The sequence below is a fragment of the Microcaecilia unicolor genome, chromosome 3 (assembly GCF_901765095.1).
Source record: "Microcaecilia unicolor chromosome 3, aMicUni1.1, whole genome shotgun sequence".
Lineage (NCBI taxonomy): Eukaryota > Metazoa > Chordata > Amphibia > Gymnophiona > Siphonopidae > Microcaecilia > Microcaecilia unicolor.
In genome coordinates this window covers 413,174,451-413,186,797 of record NC_044033.1, presented here as the reverse complement: position 1 = coordinate 413,186,797, position 12,347 = coordinate 413,174,451, and the positions used below count along the sequence as shown (strand labels likewise).

General features: G+C 37.8%; 1 protein-coding gene across 1 annotated transcript in view; it reads right to left on the bottom strand.

The window, feature by feature from the left end:
* Positions 1–7,274: 7,274 nt before the first annotated feature.
* Positions 7,275–12,347, bottom strand: part of ATAD2B (ATPase family AAA domain containing 2B) — a 714,191-nt gene continuing 709,118 nt past the window's right edge. Inside the window, 1 exon segment of the mRNA XM_030198808.1 lies at positions 7,275–10,303. Coding sequence (XP_030054668.1) covers positions 10,262–10,303 — 42 coding nt within the window. The 3' untranslated portion in view covers positions 7,275–10,261.

Below are 12,347 nucleotides of genomic sequence, written 5' to 3'. Positions count from 1 at the left end.
CCAGCCTCAAATGTCATACCCAGCTCCATGACAGCAGTATGCAGGTCCCTGGAGCAGTTTTAGTGGGTGCAGTGCACTTCAGGCAGGCGGACCCAGGCCCATTCCCCCCTACTTGTTACACTTGTGGTGGTAAATGTGAGCCCTTCAAAACCCACTGTACCCACATGTAGGTGCCCCCCCTTCACCCCTTATGGCTATGGTAGTGGTGTACGGTTGTGGGGAATGGGTTTTGGGGGGGAGGGATGGGGGGGCTCAGCACACAAGGTAAGGGAGCTATGCACCTGGGAGCAATTTCTGAAGTCCACTGCAGTGCCCCCTAGGGTGCCCGGTTGGTGTTCTGGCATGTCAGGGGGACCAGTGCACTACGAATGCTGGCTCCTCCAACGACCAAACGGCTTGGATTTGGTAGTTTCTGAGAAGGGTGTCCTCGGTTTCCATTATCGCTGAAAATTGGGGACGACCATCTCTAAGGTCGACCTAAATTTCGTGATTTGGGCGTCCCCGACCGTATTAGCAAAACGAAAGATGGACGCCCATCTTGTTTCGATAATATGGGTTTCCCTGCCCCTTCGCCGGGACGTCCTGCGAGGACGTCCTCAGGAAAACCTGGGCTCCCCTTTCGATTATGCTCCTCTTTATGAAATATGCTCCAGTGTAGAAAATGGCGAATAGATTTTTGAAATCGCTACAGCATAACATTTTTTAGTTGGACCAGCAACATATAATCCAAGACAGTATTGCTTCGGCTATCCATCAGATACGTACCACGTATTTTATTAGAGGCAATAACTTGTTCATCAGAGAAATTCTCATTTGCTCTGCTATTATAATATTGAGTACATTAATGGTGCACTAATGGATATTCAGGCTGCTTGTTCAAATTATTGAGTTAAGGCAGTTGATCATGCAAGTATAAAAATTATTTCAGAAAATTTTCTACAATGATTATTTATAAGATTGGACAATTTATAGTAAGTTTCAATAATTTATGTTTGATGCTGTTATTAGGACTGTAATTTATTATGCATATTCAAGTTTGCTTATTGGGGTCAAACTGATAATTGAATACTCATTCTTTATATTAGCTACTGTATATGTAGCATATGCATGTGATTGTCTAAGTTCATTAACAGCAGTTGTTAGCAAAGCTGCTTACCTGTATTTGGGATTCTCTACGGAAAGTAGAATATATCATAGAGAAAAACAAGTGAGGCCAGCAGATGGCACCAACTTGGACATATCACTTAGAAGTCAGAAAAAGCTAGATAGATTTTCTGGGCATGTGAAGAACTTCCCACACTGCTATAATTTCACAAAATCTCTCAGTCTAATAACATGAAGGTGACATCTTAGGTGTCAAACTTCCTTAGTATGTATATCTTATTTATCCCACAGTATACAGATAACCTCCATTACAGATAAAAATGTTTGCTTTCTCTATCAACAAACAGAATGAATATGCCACATAAGTGAAAAACCCAAGCTGAGAATTGCCTTATTTCTAAGGCAATCCTAAATAGATATTTGGGGAACGGGAGCAGTTGACTATCGACTGAAAAATCCTTGTCTACAAGCACTGTCACAGACATATCAGCCACAAAGCAGTGGGATGTGAAGGTGTATGTGCATTTTTTAAAACAATTTGTGTATTGCTCCTACTTAAAAAAAATTCAAAGTGATTTACAATTTTAAAATAAACAGTGTTATATCCCACCTGCCATGCCATCTCCTCCCACATATCACCTCACCCCTTTTCCTCACATCCCATTTGTATTGTATCATTCAGCTATAATCTTGCTGGGCTGAAGCACAGAAACATGAAATCTGCTCACCAGTTTAAGTTCCTTAAGTTACAGCAGTTCCTGGAATCAAACCTTCTAAAGAATTGAGTGTCCTGGCAATAAGCTTATGTTCTTTTCATATCATAACAGAGTGTTCTTTTACATTTCAGAGCATGCATAACCTGTTCATCTGTGTGTAACTGAACCCCTGAAAACAAAGTAGAAAAACCACAACAGACTGATGGATAAGATTTGCTCATTCTATTTTAGATAACAGGGGGAGCTCAAAGGACAATAAGAAATGAGATCTTGAAGTCTACTTACTCTTTGGGATGAAGTTACTGTTACTAATAAGGTTATTCGCCAGGTCAGATATTTTAGTCCTTCTGATTTCATAGGTTCAAAGGGTAGCTTTATGAACTGTGCTAGAATTCCTTAGGAATTACTGGTCTCTTGATTGTGGGTTTTATATTTTATAATCCTTTCATGAGCTTGGACACTAATGGATGTAACACAGGATTTCCATTAATGGATACAGGGTGAGCAACTATTTCACACAGATGCACCTTCCTAAATGAACACGGAAGTCTGCAAAAATCAATTACAATACAAAATTCAGCAACAAAGCAGGTGAACAGCTTTGTATCTCCAAGGGGGAGAGAATCAAATACTTTTGTCAACTCTTGCTGATTACCTTCATGTGGTGACCTAGTTATACAACACCTATAATCAAATCTCAGCAAGGTGACCATTACAAGTGAAGTATGACAAGAAGAAAAAATAAAATCATATTAGCCACATATCACCCAGGATAAGAAGGTGCCCACTCTTAGTTAAGCATTAGGGCTACAGACGGTAGTTGTGATAATGCACACACTTCAAGTGAGGATCATATTAATAGTACAGCAGGTCACAGGAAACCTATTTTTGAAGTGGAGACATAGTCTTATGGTTAGAGCAGTGAGCTGAGAACCAGGGAAACCAAGCTCAAATCCTACTATGGCTCCATGTGATCTTGGGCAGGCCACTTAAATCTCTATTGTTTCAGGTACAAAATTAGATTACAAACCATCCAAGAACAAGAAAATACCTACTGTACATTAACCTAAGTTGCCTTGATCTACTGAGAAAGGTGTGAGCTAAATCCAACAGGAGGTAGACCACAAAAGCTAATGAAAAATTAAGGGACTAACTATAAGGTGAACCTCTATACATAAAGATGTACTGCTACTTTTTTTTTGAGATGATGGGTTGAGCACTAGCAGTAAATCTGAGCGACTAAGATCATCCCTAACATATCCTGGAAGCATAAAAATGATGTTTGTTTCTGTTACAGAATGCACAAAACTAACCCATTTAGAGATATTACCCCCATGAAGTCTTTAGACTAGATGATGAAAGGTAAAATAAATAATAAAACAAGTTTTGTGGAGAGAAAGGGTAAGTTTCCTTGGTAATGTATACTTTTGCAGCATATTGGAAATTAATTCTAACTTTTATTTATTTTTGTTACATTTGTACCCCGCGCTTTCCCACTCATGGCAGGTTCAATGCGGCAGGCAATGGAGGGTCAAGTGACTTGCCCAGAGTCACAAGGAGCTGCCTGTGCCGAAAATCGAACTCAGTTCCTCAGTTCCTCAGGACCAAAGTCCACCACCCTAACCACTTGGCCACTCCTCCACTTTATCCTTGTCTCTCCTGTAGTGTTGTGCTCCTTTACCTCCTCTTTTTTGTTTTATACTCTGAAAGCTGCTTAGATATTTTTGAATGTGCAGTGTATCAAAAGTTGATGGAGATATCTTACATTTCTTGAGAAATTTGGCGACCCGCTGCTATAAGAATTCAACATCCATGATATTAGTACTAATAAATGTATATTTAGGAGGAGAATTTATTCTTGATCTTAAGTTATCGGTGAAGGAGATTTTGTTAGACAAATTGGTGACGACAAAGTTGATGAGAACCACATTTGATGAGGCCAAGATGGGGCTAAAAGAATCATAGAGGCTTTTTCCTAGATACTAGCAGAACATAAAGAAGCCCCACTCCTTTCCCAATGTTTACTGAAAGCACCTAGTGCCAGCTTGTGGTTTCTTGGTCTTCTAGAGCAGAATAGCAGAAGTGTCTTCTTGGTTCCCAGGGCAAATTCCTGGGATTCCATAATGTTGGAAGGACAATTTTTGAGGTTAGAGGCAACAATAGAGTTTGTCTACAATCATATTCTGTGCTCCCTGAAGGTATGTTCCTAAAATAAACATCTATTATGTGAGTCTCATTCCAGATTATCAGCACTTGTTTGTACAGAATGTAAGATACAGTTCCTCTTTCCTTGTGTATAGAAATCACCACAACTTGGTTATCTGTTTAAAACAACATTCTCTTTCCTGATTTCACATTAGTGAAAACTTAAAGAGCACTTAAGATAGTCTTAGCTCTAAAAGGCTAATCTGAAACTTTTCCCTTATCACCCTAGTATCTTTGATGCTAATATATGGTATATGAGCTCCTCAGCCTATATTTCCTTTCCGCTTCCCAACTGCAAACTAGTTTTGTAAGAACTCAAAACCTACCTCTTCAAAAATTCTATAGCTGACTAAATGAACTATGTCATTTCCGCTTCCTAACTGCAAACCAGTATTGTAATTTTCAACCTATTTTTAAATTGTAAGCCACTTTGAACCAAAACCTGTTTTTGGATAACAGTGGGATACAAGAATGCACAAATAAATAAATAAATACATAAATAAATGTGATGCGTCTTTCTACTGATGTTGCTAGAATGGAAAATCCAGAATCGGGTTGCCATGTATCTTCCAGCTCTGGAGAAGAACCCCAATTATTTAATCTTATTGGGAAAAACAACTCAGTGAACTGATCCCATGGAACTTTAGTGTCCAATGAAGTTGATATACATGGAAGTGTGCATACACAGTCACATGAACTGTGGATGCTATATGGCCAAGCAACAACATGAAGGAGTAAGCTGAGGACCTTGTGCTGTTGATCAGATTCCTGGTGACTCCTATCAGAATATCTGCTCTATGAATCTAGCGGAAAAGCTTTTTTTCACCTGCATATCTATTACAGCCCCAATATGCTAGTGATTTTACAGTATACAATTATTGCAATAACACTGAACTTTGAGCTCTCTCTTATCTCTGATGAGGTCTTCATGGCTTCTGCTGTTGCACCTCTTTCCTCTGCGTCAAATGAGGCAATTGGGGTCTTTTATTTGGGGGAAAAAGGCAGAGAGACTGCCAACCCAAGAGGTGTTCTGTTATACCGGGGGTCATCTGCTAACCTGTCATGAGTGTTTTTGCAAAGACCAGACACTTTGAACCATGCCAGCTTTCTTGCCCCAACTACTAGTCCTGATGCACAAGCTGCGATGTCAAAAGTCTCTCACGTAAACCTAATCAGATTTTTTTCTCACATATTTGGCATTGGCTAGCTGGTTTAGAAATTTATCTGTATTTCTGAAGAAAAGGTCTTTAGTTTCTGAAAGCACCAGTGCACACACTGCACCATAACACACTACTGATTCCTTGAACTGAGCATCCCACCCTGAATCATTTTTTACCAATCAGATCCAGGGGTTTTCACTATTTCTTGGGATATGTATCCCCCAGGTTTGTTCACAGCTTATGCTTTAGATTTTGTTTTCTTGCTACAGGGCATGGGAAATAGAGTTTTGGCAGCTACTTGTATAATTATACATATAAATAATTTTGGATGCATAATGCATTTAATATATTTTGAATTGTATTATTTATTTTTATATAATATGGTGCTACTTTAGGAATTATAATTTTATTGTATATTATCTACAATTGAAAGATGGTTGATTAGGTTAAATAGTCTGAAGTTCCTGTAAGTAGCCTACGTGTAGTGCTGCAACTGCATCTTTGGGTGATTAAATATGTATCTACTCAAGGCTTTTTTATTCTCCTGTAGCACAAGAGTGATTTCTTTGGCCATCTTTCATATAAACTCTGGATATGTAAGGTCCTCTAGAAGTGATGTGCAAAACAGATGAAGAATGTAAGGATAGTTCTGTTGACACCACACTGAGCAGCCAGTCTCATGACTCGCCTCATGAATGCCCGGGGAACTGAGTCTAAAAGCGAAGAACAGTCTTGATCCATGCTGATGGAATAATCAAATCTAGTGGTCTGGTATTCATTTACATACCTCACACCATGCAAAAGGTTCAGATTTTCAGGCTATGCCTAAAATATATGTATGCAAATCTCTCTAATGAATATTCATTAGGGATATCCTGAAAGCACCATCAAGTGTATGCCACAGGTTCTCTTCATCCTGCATTGATCTGGCTAGATCTATTATTCTCAAATCTTCCTCCTATTGAAGAAAAATACCTAGATGGCATAGTGGTGATAGCTTCTCCATTTTGTGTGGTTTGGAAAACTTGGGATAGTGAAGGCTCCCTTTAATATTTCTAAGGGGAATTGGTTTTGGAGAACCTCCAGAACTGGCCTTATCTGCTCCTTTATAGGAGAAAGTCTTGGCACGTTAAGTGAAGAAAAATATTCTGCTTCTGGGATAATTACCAGGGAATCTGAGGTCAAATTATTGTTCCTTCTGAATGCTGTGCCAAGCACATGTTTTTTAGCACTGAGAATGTCCACACATACTCAGATGTGCAGAACATGACTTTGTGCCAAATCCTTCAGCACCAATCTCTTCATTTCAGCAGCAATAGAAAAAAAAAACAGCTAGGGCAACTGCATGGATAAAATTAGATTGAAAATAGTAATATGGTAATAGCTGCCCATGATCAGGAAAGCCTTCTAGGGTTTTCTGATCTCTAAAAGAGCTAACAGTCAGCACTTGTTGGATGTGAACACCCAGTTTTGCAGCTGATTTATTCTTGCTGACAAAAAACAGAATTTGTATTATACATATCTGAAAATGCAGCAAAATAGTTTTCTCTTCTCTTTTGTAGTTGAATGTTTCTCTCAATTGTGGAATCTTTTCAGCACAGTTTTTCTTGTAGTCTATTTGAATGCAATAGAACTTTAAAAGACATATAACCATATATTTTCCTTTCATCTTTATTCAAGTATTTCACAGCAGTTATATTACAAAATTACAGTAAAATAATTCCAGAAGTCCAAGAAATTAAATAAGTTACTCAAAGACTAATGTAAAATGAAGTCAAAATGCAAAACATGAACTGCAGCACAATTTTGAATTAAACTACAGAATTCAAAATATATCATAGTTGATTGATGAGGCCTACTTCAACTGTAAAGTAGACACATGAATAAAAGCAAAGAATATAAAAACATAAAAACAAATAAAGATGTACAAAACACAAATAATGCAAATACAAGCCCAACAAATTCCAGCTTATTTTGTGATTATACAAATGTTATGAAGTTCAGCTACAGGACCTCTCATTCAACATTTTTCCTGTGATGATATAGGAAAATCATCAATGATAAAAAATGGAAAGACAGGTTATTTAAAAAAAAAAAAAAAAAAAAAAGCAACACACAATAAACCTATAAACATTAGCATGAGAAAATCAAGTTACAATTTAAAGGATTCACAGAAAACGCAGTCACATGTGAGATTTAAGCTTGCAAATAGAATTATCTGCAGTTGAAAATCTGAGCCTTAATGCAGGCCCGTAGTAGTAGTAACTATAATCCCACAGATAAATTAGTCTGTACCACCTCCGTGACCTGAGTGAAAGGTCACACACATTAAAACAGAACACCTGTATGAGTACTTTTTTTTTTGCAGGTGCTATACAAATCAATACAAGGTATAAAGCAGGTGAAGTTTAAAATCCGCATGGAAATACTCTCCACTGCTTTAATTTCTAGAACAAACAGGTAACCAGTAAAAATAAAAATACATACAAAGACAAATAGGGTTTATTTTTCTGGCCAGAAGGATAAGCTACAATTTTTGACAAATTATTTCCATTGAACTTGATGAACTTGGCAATCCATTAGCAGAAATATAAATGCCAAAAACTGCAGCTCCAAATATTGTTATTCTTATCTGCCCCTTTTAATTTGATTTATTGAAATAATTAAGGATTTTTACAAAACCTCTAAAACCAAAGTTCTCTGAGCCATAAGCATTTAGAAGGCAAGCAGAACAAACATCGCTTATTGTTACTAACTTAAATGTCTAATTCATACTAATTTAATAATCTGTTAATTTATCCCACTTTTCTTTTCATAAGTGCTGTTACTACTGTTAATGCTGGAAAAAAAAGTCTGTGAATGGATGAAACTGGAATAATTTAAAGAGAAAAAGAAAAATGGAAACAACCTGAAAGCCACACACACACAAAAAAGAACCCCTCTTTCATAAGAAACTTGCTACAAAAAATCAGTTTTGTTTTTATTTCAACAACTTGTGAAAGTCTTTAACAATTTTGATCAATATAAAATATCATCAAGGTAATATACTGGACAGTAAAAGTTCTCAGGTAAGTATGATAGTAATAAATAGTAAAGAAAATCGATGAAAACTCCCACTAATGAAATAGTAAAAATGAGAACCTTTTGTTTTTTTTTCTTGTTTTTGTTATATTTTCAATCCCATCTTCCCAGCTACAAAATACAGTGCACTTTTACATGGGTTGTATTTAGAGCAGTGTCACAAATAGCAACAAAAAAGACTAACAGTCTTTTCTATCAATATGGTGTTAAGAAAACGTGGCATTTGAAAAAGAAATAATTCTTAGCCTAAATGTTAATATAAAGGATCGTTTTGGCTTACTGCAGTAGTCCATGTTGAAAATTTAATTTTTTTGCATTTGCAATGGTATACTGTGTATATATGGAGACACGTACCTTAGCTTCAGCATGTAAAAGGGTGATTACAGTACTCCGTAAACACTGTTGGTAACTGAAACATGAAAAACTGAGGTAGCTCAGTATCTCTGCAGTTGTCTATGGAGATCTTCAATGAAAAATACAAATTGTGTTGCATATTTTAGGAAGATGTTTGTGCAGCTAACTAAAGGTTGTAGTGAACAGTAAATGAAATCATCATCCCCTATACTGTAAATATATGATCTTTTTTTCACTTCTACTCATCTGCTCATCACTATTTCTTTCTCAACCACTAGGCCTGTAACATTCCGACTGCAAATCTGGGACTCCTTGCAATCGCCTACAGTCTTTATTTCCCAGTGTCTTTAAATACTTTTTTCACAATTCAGAGAACAAGCCACAAATAAGACCTGCCAATGTCCAAACATAACCACAAAAAAGTCTTTACCTTCCAGTCTCTTTGACAATACTGGTACATACAGACTGTTGTACAGTCCATACAAAGAACTATGAACAATGAAATAAGGGTTCAATATGCTTAAACAACTGCAATAGCTTTATCCCGTTCCTCCTATCATATCATCATTCTGCTCCTGTCATATCATCATTCTGTCTGCCCGCTGCAAAGAAATAGAACTGTAGAGAACTATTCCAAGAGAAACATACCATAGAAACCCCCCTGGCAGCTCATTTAGTTTTATAACTACAATGTGCATAACAAATACTGAACATACACCACTGTCCACCAGCAGAACAAACTTCGGCTAATCTGATCTTTGCAGTCAGCAATATGGGAAAAATACTGCTGTGCAATACATTCCTAGAATAGAAAGAATGCAGAGAATGATGGAATTTATAGAAGCATGTAAGATTGAGCTCCTTTGCTGCAAGTAATTGAGTTTCAAAATGTCAGCTGATCTCTGCCAACAATACCAATGTTAAACCAAAACTAGGATTACCACTCATCAGTGCCAAGGGATATATAAACAATTATACATTATTTCTAACCCTGCATTTGATACAAATCTAGTTTCTTGAAAAGCCTTCTCTTTTGTAGTTGAATAAAAAGGCACATTAATGGCAGTTCCACAGAGTCTCATCCTCAAGTGCCATTCAGCCACCCCAGCTTCCTATATGCTTATCATTACCAGCTTTCAAAAGTGTTTACTACCAAGAGAATATTAACATTCAGCACCCATCCCTTCTTCCCTGAATAAAAATAAAACAAAACAAAAAGAAAAACAAATTAAACAGTTGCCCATTATTAAGAAAACAGTACTTGGTTAAAACCTTCTTGCTTTCTTGATCCACTTGTGTTTTTTTAAACTGTTCCTTGAAATTTGCCATTTCCCATGACATGACAAGTGCATGAGCAGAAATAAGCACAAGTTTTTCTGTTAGCACCAAAAATCTCCAAGCTGTGGTGTTGTATTCTTCCACCTCACAAAATACAACGTTCTCTAAAATTGTTTGGTTCTAGTAGGCTGGTTGGTTTCAGGTACCTGAGACAATAGCACCAAATTCAATAGAGAGAAGATTAGGGAGAGCACTTGATACCAAGGCTCTACAAGTACTTGGTGCAAATAGAAATTAAATGGCTCAGAAGACTGCTCTTTCATGAGCAGTATTGAGAGAATAAACGCGTTCATCTTGAAGAATTCACAGGAATGTTTCAAACACACAAACTGTTCTTTCCATCTCCTAAAAAATATAAGCACATCATTAAATTTTACGCGTTTTACTTAAAATTAACTATTACACTTCTATCAGCTCTGGAAATTAGCTCAAGACTATCCCAAAATTGCATATATTATTTCACAAGGGTCAAATGTAAGATTTTTTAGTTATTCTGAAAACTTTTATGCATTTTTGAAGCAGTTCTTCAAAGCATTAGAAAACGGCATAAACTATAATTTGTCTAGTCTTTAATTCAGAATACCTGTGTAAGATAATACTGGTGAAAACTTAGTTTGCGGTCTTTGTTGGTGCTGCAGTGTAACATAAATAAATTCTGCTTAAAATATCTTTACCCTTTACACCATCCCAATCTAAAGAAAATTTGAAATAAAGACCTAAACTTAAAACAGTGCTGTTTAAGCACACCACTTTTAGCATCCTATGATCAGAAAAACAAAATGTGGCACTGAAACATTCAGCGGGAAAAAGTAGAGCAACGCAACCTCTGACAGATGGTGTTCAAAACAAAGTTTATTGAAAATTCTTCCAAAATAAAGATGACGACCCGACAAGGCTCGTGTTTCGGTCTTCTCGGCCTGCATCAGGGGTCTAGGGATTCTTTATTCAATACGTATTCCTAGACTAGTCATCAAAGGGTTAAACTGAAACACTCAGATCACCAACAGGTCAGGCTCTTGATTAGGAATTAGGAAGGCTATTTGTAGTACCATATCTGAACAGGAAACATAAACCACACACACACAGAGAAACCAACCCCCCCCCCCCCCCCCCCCAATTCTGCAGTGTGCAAATATTCTTAATTTATTGTCTTGTAACCTATGCAGCTTATGAAAGACTACAGAGTGATCAAATTCTACATTGTACTGCTGTACCCCTTAAGTACCTAGGTACCACCCTGCTTGGTCCAAGCATGGCTGTATTGAGCCCAGCATCCTGTCTTGGATAGTAGCCAATCTCAGTCATTAAAGATGATTAAAATATTTATACATTGCCTCCCAATACACTAGTATTCACAGGGCAGGTTTAACCCTTTAATGTACCCTAGGCAAACAAGCATGTTCCACCCCCACCCCTCCTTCTCCATCGTAATATAAATACATTTTAAAACTCCCACAAATGGGCATTGGATGGATCTGATTGCAGAAGAAAGCCATCAGAGGAAGACATAGCAGGTACATATCACTGAACAAGGGCAATGCACAAGAGGAGGGGAGAACAGACAGATCTCTATAGGCATTAGTAGATCTAGTACCCACTACGTCCCTTCCCCCCCTCCCCCCCCCTTCTTGCTTCTGTCAACAGCTGAATTATCAGGAAACAAAATCTGGCTTCTGAGCCACTAGATTAGGAGGGACTCTGAAATACACTATTTTGCGCCCTAGGCATCTGCCTACTTTGCCAATACCTTAATTCTGCCCTGATTACACGAGTTACAGTATTACATCCATAATATAACCCCCCACCCAAAACATAAGAGAAACATAAATGGAATAAAATCCAATACTTGACAGGACTTATTTTATTTAGTGTGTTTTGGTATACCGCCCTGCGTGACAGGATTATTATATCCAACTGACCAACTCTCTTGGCTCTAACCCTCGACTTCTCTTCACCACATTGAACTCTCTCCTCAAGGTGCCCCCTCCCCCAACTCCCCCTTCATTATCTCCTCGGACCCTTGCTGAATTCTTTCACAACAAGGTTCAAAAGATAAACCTTGCATTCTCTACCTCGCCACCTCTCCCTCCACTAGTCCGTTCCCCTCTCTCTCCTCCCCCTCATTCCCTTTCCTCCTTTCCTGAAGTTACTATTGAGGAAACTACACTTCTCCTTTCTTCCTCAAAATGTACCACCTGTTCCTCTGATCCCATTCCCACCCACCTTCTTAATGCCATCTCTCCTGCTCTTATTCCTTTTATCTGTCACATTATCAACCTCTCACTTTCCACTGCGACTGTCCCTGCTGCCTTTAAACATGCTGTGGTCACACCTCTCCTTAAGAAGCCTTCACTCGACCCTACTTGTCCCTCTAATTACCGACCCATCT